The 11,134-nt window shown below is 39.1% G+C and overlaps 2 protein-coding genes and 1 long non-coding RNA gene across 3 annotated transcripts; 2 read left to right on the forward strand and 1 right to left on the reverse strand.

Annotated features, from left to right (window-relative positions):
• Nucleotides 1-2,498: 2,498 nt before the first annotated feature.
• LOC108951848 (uncharacterized) lies at nt 2,499-4,697 on the reverse strand. Its single transcript, XR_001976413.2, has 3 exons — nt 4,379-4,697; nt 3,136-3,428; nt 2,499-3,064 (listed from the first exon to the last, which is right to left on the reverse strand). It is a non-coding gene; the product is annotated as an uncharacterized LOC108951848 (long non-coding RNA).
• An 862-nt stretch (nt 4,698-5,559) lies between these two features.
• LOC103974216 (glycine cleavage system H protein, mitochondrial-like) lies at nt 5,560-7,654 on the forward strand. Its single transcript, XM_009388983.3, has 4 exons — nt 5,560-5,769; nt 6,012-6,100; nt 7,021-7,191; nt 7,324-7,654. Exons 1-4 carry the CDS (start codon nt 5,661-5,663, stop codon nt 7,447-7,449), a joined length of 495 nt encoding a protein of 164 aa, XP_009387258.1. The 5' UTR covers nt 5,560-5,660; the 3' UTR covers nt 7,450-7,654.
• Nucleotides 7,655-8,530: 876 nt separating this feature from the next.
• LOC103974215 (uncharacterized) lies at nt 8,531-9,892 on the forward strand. The gene has a single exon (XM_009388982.3). It carries the CDS (start codon nt 8,694-8,696, stop codon nt 9,576-9,578), a length of 885 nt encoding a protein of 294 aa, XP_009387257.2. The 5' UTR covers nt 8,531-8,693; the 3' UTR covers nt 9,579-9,892.
• Nucleotides 9,893-11,134: the final 1,242 nt, after the last annotated feature.

Consider the following 11,134-nt stretch of genomic DNA (forward strand, 5'->3'; position numbering starts at 1 on the left):
GTAATGAAGTTTTTATGTTATTTGCAATCGACATTCTTATGAACATTAAACTAAAGCTATCAGATCTTTCCCAAGCCTTCATTTCATTAACTTATTCTACAATCTTTCATCAATTAAGTTTGTAGGCTTTTCAACAAGTAATGATAAATTAAGATCTAATATACCCAATGTAAATTTCATATGTTCTAACCATTCTGAATAATTTGATCCAGAGAGTATAGGGACATTAGAAGTATAAGAATGTATAGGCAGAAGTACTACTGCAAAAATATAAAATAACATTAATACTTTGAGTTTATAAAAAATGAATAAACTATTGATATAATCTATATTACAGTTTTAGGTGAAATATTGGCATATGTAGTGTTTATTCAAGAACATTTATGGAGGACTGATACCATCCTTGTGGAATAGTATTGTTACCTTTGGGTATACAACCCTAAACTGCAAGGATATCCAAAACAGTATCATCATACCCCATCACATAATTATTTGAATTAGATTCTCTTTTGGGATTATCTAAATCTTCTAATTATATGTGTCATTATGAATATTATTTTCTTAATATCATTTAGGACTAATTCCTTAATATTATTTTATAAGTTATTAGTCTAAATCACTTTGGTGGCTACAAGACCAATACAATAATATAAAATAAAATTTAAAATGTCCTATAAATGATAAAACTTTTATTGTAATTCATATCACAAAAGTCTATCATTCCAAGCCACTTTGGCAGTTACAAGTCAAATAAAACTTAGGGAGATGAATTACAAATAATATTCATCAAATTTCTTTAATTTATGCTAAGTAGTTTAATAATAGAATAACAATCATAATAATTATTGAACATTAATGCTAAGTAGTTCAATAATAAAATAACAATCATAATAATTATTGAATATTAATGCTAAGTAGTTCAATAATAGAATAACAATCCGAATAATTATTGAACATTAATGCTAAGTAGTTCAATAATAGAATAATAACCATAATAATTATTGAATATTAATCAGCAAAAGAAAACTCATATGATAATCATGATAACAAATAAATCATGCCTTAATGTGAAAGGTAAACATTATTTCATAATTTCAAATATATACATGTGAATAAGTAAATAAAATTCCAAAAACAAAAATTGGGTTTTGATTTTATTTACCACATGTATAATCAATAATTCATATGAGCAAACTATAAAACCAAACCATAATTTATATTTTTTAATCAAATAGTCAAAATATAATCATGATTAAATTCAATCATAATTATAATAAGTCATATTTATCAATTTTATAATTAAGAATATAAACCAAATTTCTCAATTTCATAGTGATAAAACTGTAAATATTTGATAGGATATAAATCGAAAATATATGATTTATGAAGGGCAGAACTATAATTTGGCAGAAATTAGACCCAAGGGCAAAACTATAAATATGTTGACAGAATATAAACTGGAATTACAAATTTTGCAAGCGGTAGAACTGTAATTTTGTAAAACCCTAGCCTCGAGGGCAAAACCATAATTATGCCAAAAACCCTAATCTGCCTTGCTACCGTCGCCTGCACGTGTGGCGCTGCCGTTGCTCGCGCGCGACCGCTACGGTGATTCATGTCTGTGCGTGCGGCGTGGCCGCTACGGCCTTTCCTACGTGCGGACGACGCGCATGGATGGCCACGGTTGTTGCTAGCGTGTGACCGCTACTATTGCGGTGATTCCTGCCCGCGTGTGGCTGCTGCCAGCGCGCGGCCGTCGCTTATGCATGACCTACCCACGCGCGACCGTCGCCTAGGCTGTCTGCCTACGTGCGGCCGACCGTCGCATGGTCGGGTTCTGGCCGTGTGCGGTCGGCCGTCGAATGGGCACTGTGATGCCCGCGTACGGCTACCGCTTGCTACGCTGCGACATGTATGCTGCTCAGTGTAGCTTTACCATCAACAGATTCGCAGCAAGGTCGATCATAGAGAAAAAGGATCAATCATACAAAATAATAGATCTAATATATTTGATCTCAAAAACCTGAGCTCTGATACCAATTGTAAGCATAAAAATCTGTAATATATTATATTAAATACGAAAATAACCTTTATGCTAGAATTGAAATCAAATACTTAGATCTAGTTTAACGATACGTACCTTTTGATACCACCTAGATTGATTTAGGAAAGAGTTGAGAGAAAAACTGTAATCTCTAGTTTAACGATGCGCACCTTTTGATACCACCTAGATTGATTTAGGAAAGAGTTGAGAGAAAAACTGTAATCCCTTAACTATGTTTGCTGTGAGATGTGCGAGATGTGCATCTGTGCATGCCCTCAGTCCCTAGAGGTCCTGTCTATTTATAGACGAGAGCACAGAGGGTCTAGGATAAAATATTAGGAGATTTTCTCCCATCAAGATTATCTCCTAAGGAATCATACTTTAAGTAGACTTCTGTTCTATTAACTAAAATATTTCAATAGAATCCAATTAGTTATATTATATATCTTATCGGTCATAAAATCTAACACATTCAACTTCCTAATCATCGCTGCTGCTTCTTTGTTCATATTATACAGCTTGGAATCAAACAAAGGACTTCAAATGGCTCACTTCTTTCGACAAGATATCCACCTTTTGTCCATTCGTTTCAGCAATCTGCTTTGCTCAGGGCAGTGTTCTTTGCAATGTTGGCATTAGTTGACTCAAGTTTCACTTTTTGGAATTCCCGAGTCATCGACAGCAGCGCTGAACCATCCAGAGCATGTTGATTTCGGACGCTTTCGAGTTCCTTTTGATGCTCCTCCTTTTTTCGTGCACCTTCAATGCTCTCTTGTTCCAACTCATCGGCCCGAACCTTCTCAACCTCCAAGCGATCCTCAATCATCTTCTTAGAAACAATTGCGGCCGCGAGTTTCTCATTTGTCTCATTGGTCAATCTCTTAGCTTCATTCAACTCCTCGATAGCCTGGACCTTCTCCTGCTCGACAAAAGCCAATTGCGCCCTTGTTTTCTTTAAATCTTCAGCAATGGCATCCAACTTTTCTTGTAGCTCGAGCCTTTCAATGTTCGTTGTGGGTTCTACAACCAAGATTATGATCTTAAAACAATAAAAAAAGACACCGAAAAAGAATCAGCAGACAAAAGAAGACCTGGGCCTAGCATGCGATGTTTTGCATTCCTACTTCAGGACTTGTGCTGGTCTTAGTTGGTTGCTTGGAGTCCACCCATTTTGGTGGTCGCTTCAAGAAAGTGTGTGGCTTTGGCACAGGAGAAGATGACTTCAGCACAGGTGAAGATACATTTGGCAAAAAAAAAGGTGCCCTTTTCACTGGAGAAGGTGAACCAGACAGATGCTGACTCGGTAGATCCATTCCAGACTACTTTGCTACCCTTGGATTTTGCTGGTGTCGTGTTGCCGTTTGAAGCCACAGATAGGTTGGATCTGTTTAAGATCAGATATATCAAGGCTTTCTTACACACCCACATCATTAAACCACCACATGAGAAAAATAATGCAAGATAATCCCATATACAGATTATTATTCTACATTTACATGTATCAGTATCTCTACCATAGACTCCACAGCAAAATCAGATCTACTGAAGCAAAGAAGAAACTAAGTCATAGATTTAGTAAACTAAAATCATATTCGGTAAACTTATTAGCCAAAGAGAATTAAATACACAAATCAAGTGCAAATGCAATAGTAAACAATAAAAGAAGCATCTTGATGCTTGAAACCCTGCGGTAACCAGTGATACCAATGCGGTAACTAGAAAAACCACATTCAAATCAGGCACAATTAATTAATTAGTCAAGAGCATCCAAATTCACAAGAACCGGATTGCAGCAGGTGAAGGCCTGTTGACACACACAGGCTAAAAATTGCTTGACCGCATGATCAAGCAAGACACAACAGAAATGGACCAATAATTTGAAGACAGAATGTATCATATCTGAGCCAAAACCCTGAAGCAAAATGCTATCCTAAAATGCTGAGAAAGATGGCAGTTTGAAGAAGAACAAGCAATAGTAAACAATAAAAAGATGCTAAAATCGCCAGGTAACCAGCAAAAGCAATGGCCTACAAACACCATATTCAGATTAGGCACAATTAGTCACGATCATCCAGATTAACAACAGAATGCAGCAGGTGCAGGTACTGATCATATATGCTAAAATTTGCAGCTCGTTCACAAAATCAAACAACACAGAACAGAAACAGATCGACTTTCCCAAGCAAACATTTTAAGACAAAAACTGCCATATTTGAGCCAAAACCCTGACGCGAATGCTATAAGAAAACCATAAACAACTGAGAAAGATGGCAGCTTGAACAAGAGGATTAGAGGGAGAAGCTCTGAGAGATCGCTTTAGAAGAGGATGCTTACTTGGGTTTCGAGGATACCATGGGAGCCAGGGAGATGGAAGAGAAGATACTATCGATTTGAGTTTTTCGAGAGCTTCGGGAAATGAATGGTAGGGGGATGGGGGGTGTAGAGAAAGGAGCAGAAGAATAAGGCAAGTAATTGTCTGACGAGGAGTCAAGTTAATCCTCCCATTTCCCCCACCATCCCCTCTCTCACAAGAAGCACATCATTCCTTCCATCTCCGTCTCTCTGTCTCCAATCCAGACAAGGTTGTAAATTGTAAAAAGACAGAGGTGATGTGGTGAGTCCTTTTTGTTCCATCGGTCGGCGGCAGGTTGCCTTTTTCTCAAGAAAGAAGTCTTGACTGCAAGAGAGAGAGAGAGAGAGAGAGAGAGAGATCTTGTAATTCTTGGGAAGGGAATAAAAGATGATTTATTATATATATATATATATATATATATATATATATATATATATATATATAGTACAATATCTTTCTTATAAATTAATTTAAATCTTATCACATTTGATATAGGAATAAATGAGGATGTTATAAATTCTTTTACTAATCAAAGTTGAATATAATTTAGGATCAAACACTAACATGATATACGGCTAGACATAACTTAATGGTGACTCGAAGTTATAATATACTTTATAATCCCATTTATGAATAGTTCTTAATTGGCTTATTAATTTCATCCCAATGATCACTTCTCTGTTGTCTCCTGATGCATCAAGTTTGGGTGATATCAAGGAGTTAAAAGAAGAATAAGGAGAGACCAAAGAATATGTTTGCATCAATGGTTTGACAAGAGACACAAGGCTGTACCTACAGAACTTGAGGTGAAGCAACAAGAAACAAGAGGAAACATATATGTATCAAACAAGAGGAGCACAAGAAATGTTACAAGATAAGAGAAGATTAACAAAAAGTATTGTCCATCCCAAGTTTTGTTATGCATGACTTTCCATTATGTGTTTCAGTAGGTGACACTTGATTTGCTCATTTTGGTAAAATATGAAGCCATCATCATCCTACAACTTGACAAATTAATCACATGCTGCACAAGGCAATAACACAAAATTCCAAGTTCACATTTAGATGATATGAAATGATAAAATAGGTGGTAGAAAAGCTCAATTATTGGCAATTTATAATCCTCTTTGTCAAGGATGAGGCTATGAATATCCACCAGTCATCCAACCCATCATAATCCAACCATCCTCTATCCCTGTATGTTCTGCTCCAACTACAAGTGAGGAGGAGGAAACTGAAGAAAGGAGGAAGTAAGGAGATACGATGGCTCTCAAGTTGTGGGCTTCTTCTACTGCCAATGCACTCAGGATCTCCTGCAGTAGCAGCAGACCTGCTTTCCCTGCTTTCTCCATCTTTAGGAGTTTCTCCTCCGGTAAGAAACTCTTACCGCCTGCAGCATCTGCCCTTCACTCCACTGAGAAGTGTTCTTCAAGGATGTGGGATTCTTCTCCATTTGCATGGAGAGAGTTTGCAGAAACTGAATGCATTCTGTGCCAGCTTGTTCTCTCGGAGTCCTCACTGAGAACTTCATCAGTGAAGACTGGTTAAACAATGAAGTCTGTTTTGCATTCTATATCAAAGAGATATCATGAGAATTGTCACGTTTGACTGCAGTTATCGAAGGATTGAAGTATACTGGTTCTCACGAGTGGGTGAAGCAGGAGGGATCTGTGGCGACCGTCGGCATCACCGATCACGCCCAGGTGCTACTAAAACCTTTTTCTCCTGCATCCAAGAACATATTTGGATCTCATTTTTTCTGCTTTCCGAGTGGCTTCTCAAAATTTTAGTCTTTTTCATTTTAATGATAAATTCTGTACAAAGTTTGTCCAAAATGTAATGGAAAAAGTTTTGTGCTGAAAAACACCCTTAATTAATATAATCAATAATGAAAACGAATTAAAACATAGTGAATTTTTTTTTACCTAGTTTGATACCTTCTATTTATATTCACAAAGAAAACTTAAATTTTTTTACTCTTAAACATAACAAAGTACAGTGAATAAAATTCTCCTAAATCAATCCAATCCGAAAACTTAAAACCTTCTGTTTATTCTTCCATATGAACTTGATATTTTTTCCTCCACCTTTCGAGATAATTAGAGAAGTCTTGGGATAATATGGAGCAATCAATTTTTAATTTTCAAGAATTTCCAATCTTTCAAAATTTAATAGAGAAAAATCTTAAAAGCAATTTTTTTACCAAACTAATATCAAATTTTTGGTGACACACACACACACACACACACACACACACACACATATATATATATATATATATATGTATATATATATACATATATATATATATATATATGTATATGTATATATATATATATATATATGTATATATATATGTATATATGTACATTTATATATCTTGGGTTACAAAATAACTATCTTGTGTTAGAATTTCTTATTATTTAGGTAATTTATCCTCCATACTGCTTGTTTTCATTTAAGAAATTTAAAAATACTTTCCAGCGTCAACAGCACCAACCTTATTATGTGGATGAAAAAAATTGCCAGGCTATTTCAATTGACTGCTACTATTTTCTTGTGGAGAGAGAGAGAGAGAGAGAGAGAGAAATCATGGTTTACTCATGCTGTGTTTGCTGATCAGGGCCATCTTGGAGAGGTGGTCTTCGTGGAACTGCCTGAGTCCGGCGCAGCTGTGGCAAAAGGGAGCAGCTTTGGAGCAGTGGAGAGTGTCAAAGCAACAAGCGACGTCAACTCCCCTGTCTCGGGTGAAGTCATTGAGATCAACACCAGGCTCACTGAAACCCCTGGCCTGGTAATTCCTGCAGCTCCGCCTCCCTCAAGTTTCATCCATCAGACAACTCAATCTTTGCAGTGATTCATACTGGAAACAGCAGCTGAAATGAACATGACCTCGTCGAATTATTCCCTTGATTCTCTTGTTCAGATCAACTCCAGCCCATATGAAGATGGATGGATGATCAAGGTTCGACCCAGTGACCCATCCGAAGTAAAATCTTTGATGGGATCCAAGGAGTACACCAAGTTTTGTGAGGAAGAAGATGCGCACTAGAGCATGGATATCTCCTTCAAATCATCAATCATTTGAGTTAGTTGATGAAGATCACTCACATCGTCTTTTCTCTCCCCTTGCTCTTATTGTTGCTATTGTTGCTCTTTTAGTTTTTTGAAAGGTTACGGTTAAAATGTCGAATAATAATAAATACGAAAGTCATATAAGAATATATAAAGAACAATTCCACATCTTTTTGAATCAATTCCAAAAAGGAACATCATAGTTATTTCACAAGTATATTAAAGGATATTGACGATGTATAGAACAGACACCATCGAGATTAAATCTATTAAATTGATCACATTAAACCAAAGTAGACGTACTTTGGACCATTTGGTGAGACACAAATGACCGAGGAATCAATTGCGGGTGATGGTCCAGGATGTGGCGCATTTAATAGACAGCCTATCTTGTGTGCATAATGCTCCAATCGGATAGATCTAATTTGGTTGCAATCTAAGCGTACGTTGTTTTCATGTTGTCTGTGCGACATGGCAATGTCAGCGAAAGGTACTGCCACCCAATGAATTAAATTGGCATCGGTGCGGTCCTCAACGCCGAACCCAGTTTCGGTATTCGTGCCATATCCAACGTCCGTTCAATATCAGACGGACATCACTCGGGATCCTCTTCCTCGACGAATACTGTATCCCGTACGCCGTATACGTTCCACCGTCGACGTGGTCGCGCCAAGTCTTCTCCGGTAACAGAAGCCTACAAAGAGGGGCAATAACTCGCTGGGTCCCATTTTGGCCTTAAGATGTTCTTCAATCAGCAAAAGGTACGACTGCCGGGGACGGCGAACGAGTAGACAAGTGTTATTGATATTCCGGCCGTCATTCAACTAAGTTAGTTGCAGCATTTCGTGCGAGCGGCACATGGCCCAGAGATATCCTGTTCCTCAGGTACTAGTGACTTATCCTGAAACAAGAATGAGATGTCCAAGTAATAACCAACAGCATCGTGGGACCCACTTGTCACGCTGCGTTATTGGGCAGGATAAAACTATTTCGGGGGAACATGTCAACAAAATTTTGCATATAAGAACTCCAGTTGGTTGATTTGGGAAACGGGCGAGGCAGGAAGAGCGCATCATCCCCGACTCTCTCCAACCCTACTTCGTCAGATTTAGTTGGGACGTGGAGAGGAGCGTCGTCAATGGCAAGATCAGTAAGGGGAGGGGGAGGAGGAGGAGGGTGGCGGGGGATCAGCAACGACGAGGTGGCTGAGGCGGCTGAGCGATGACGTGCAAGAGTCACCCCAGCGTGTGCGACGCTGGCGTCTGTGCCTCCTGCCTCCGGGAGCGACTTCTTGCCCTCATCGCCGCCCAGAACGAGTCCTCCATCAACTACAACTACGGCCGCTGGAGATCGGACCCACCGTGGCCGCTGCCTCCGCAGCCTCCCCTTGTGTTCCACCGATCCGTCTCTCCTTACGTCGCCCATCGCAGGTCCGTCGGATCTGACGCCTCCCCTGGTCATCCCCGCCTTCACCACCACTACCAGTGGTTCTTCAGCACCCCCCAGGTAGGCCCAACCTTCAGCGCGGCATCCGGTTGCGACAGGCTCCGCGAGATCGACGGCGGGCGGACGCAGAGGTTCTCCGTTTTGAGGACCCTGTTTGGGCATCGCAGGTCAGAGGAGGCGGAGACCGCTTTGGGAGCTCCCAAGATTTCGGCCTCTGGTTCTTGGTTCTCGGCGCTGATCCGCGGCCGTTGGAAGAAGAAGAAGAAGTCTCAGCTCTGGTCGGCCGCGGAGGAGGAGGCTCCTCCGCCGTGGAGGGCGCCGAGGTCGTGCCGCGCGGTGAAGAGTGGAATGTCGCCGGCGATGGAGAACGAAGACGTCAGCGGGTACTACAGTGATGAGTGGCGGCGGTCGAATTTAAGGCCGAAGCGACAGTTCGCGGCTAACCACGGAGCCGTCGGCGCCGTCTCGGGCTTCTCCATCTGCCTAAGCCCGCCGGTTAGCTTCGGGCCAGAAGCGCGGCGAAGCCAACCTGCAGAGTCGGGATTCTCCGGCGTTCTCCGGAGCCCTGGGAACTTGATCCAACACCGGAACCTGCCCGTAGGAGCTGCGCTCGCGCGGAACCGGTCAAGAAAGTTGGTCGACTTGGGTAGGTTCAAATGACGGTTTGCCCCTAATTCTTCCTCGTTATTACCACGTCGGCCCTATCATTTTAATTTTCTCTTTTCACAAAATTAGGAACTCTTGTATAAAAATAATGCGGATAAAAGAAAAAAGGTTGGATCGAGGAATTTAATGAACCACACTATCCCTTAGAAGGCTTCTAAATATATTTCCGGCATCGTTGAACGCTCAAAATAAGTGGCAAATGAAATTATCCTATCGATCTATAGCGAGGTATGTAAACGAAGTGATTAATGTGCAGGATTTATAATGCATCTTCCAATTTTTCTGGTTATAAATGCCATTTTACTAAATGGGGAATCGGGGATCGGAAGCCGGTGGGTGATATTAAAAGCAGTATCGGGCGCCTGACAAGGCGACACGTACCCCGAATCAGATGGGTCCCACACTTTGAAAAATTATTACTTCTTTAAAGAATTAGATGTTACAGATTCATTTTTTCCCCAAAGTTTTTACATTTGTTTACGATGTAGCAGATGAACGATCTGTGAGAAGAATTATTACTGTTGTTTGTTCGTAGGCTTTTAGGCGAGGTCAAAGAGGGTTGACTTTTTGGTGGGAGACAGGTCATAGCGCGGCGGGCCTGGTTGTTGATGATATGATTGTGACGGGGGAGGGGGATTGAACTGGGTTACTATTGGAGATTGGGTGTCAATATACTAATGATTACTGGGAGATATGATTCTTCTTTGTGGAGCAGGGATGAGCAGGTAGGGTCAAACATAGACTGAGGCCGCACTTTCTGTGGCTGTATGAACTGCCCACAACGCAGTAATCACATTGTGGAGCATTCTGCTTGCCTAATGCTTACGTTCACATAGTGGCTGTCAATAGCGGTCAGCCAGGAAGACTGTGTTCCACATGACATCACCGGTGAGATGGCTGCTAAATAATTTTATACTATTATTATTATTATTATTATTATTATTATAAGTATATTTGAAATGTCTGACTTATATTGCTATAGAAATCTGCATCCATTAGACTAATGTTGTGAGTAGGGGTTTGATTATTGAATGATAAGATATGTCTTTAGACACATGTTAATTAATAGTTAAATTGTTTCAAAACTAAAACAAAACAAATTAATTTTCTTATTTTATCATTTGTTCGAATGTATTTATTATTTCTTCAAGTGTGTAAATAAGCTTAGCTAATACAAATTTGAAACTTTTAAAAATACAAAGATATATATTTTTTTAATTAGAAAAAATTAATTACTAAATTTCATGGGTACAAATGTCACCATAAGACTATGGGTTATAAGTGAAGAAAAAAGTAGGAGGGACATGACCATGTCTAAGATACATTCTTGCATAAATTGTTAGTCAATTGATAACTTTGTTATATATATATATTATATATATATATATATATATATATATATATATATATATATATATATATATATATATATATATATATATATATATATATATAACTAACACCATCTAACAAAAATTTAGAAAGACTATCAAAAGAAGAAAATGTTTTATCGCCTCTAATATTTGCTACAAGCAAATCATACATGATTA

The sequence above is a fragment of the Musa acuminata genome, chromosome BXJ2-9, assembly GCF_036884655.1.
Source record: "Musa acuminata AAA Group cultivar baxijiao chromosome BXJ2-9, Cavendish_Baxijiao_AAA, whole genome shotgun sequence".
Lineage (NCBI taxonomy): Eukaryota > Viridiplantae > Streptophyta > Magnoliopsida > Zingiberales > Musaceae > Musa > Musa acuminata.

What these genes read in the sequence shown, in the direction of transcription:
- LOC103974215 (XM_009388982.3), top strand. Translation starts at nt 8,694, where the DNA reads ATGACGTGCAAGAGTCACCCCAGCGTGTGCGACGCTGGCGTCTGTGCC.
- LOC103974216 (XM_009388983.3), top strand. Translation starts at nt 5,661, where the DNA reads ATGGCTCTCAAGTTGTGGGCTTCTTCTACTGCCAATGCACTCAGGATC. An exon ending in GCATCACCGATCACGCCCAG is followed by an intron (nt 6,101 to 7,020) that starts GTGCTACTAAAA and finishes TTTGCTGATCAG; the next exon opens with GGCCATCTTGGAGAGGTGGT. An exon ending in TCACTGAAACCCCTGGCCTG is followed by an intron (nt 7,192 to 7,323) that starts GTAATTCCTGCA and finishes TCTCTTGTTCAG; the next exon opens with ATCAACTCCAGCCCATATGA.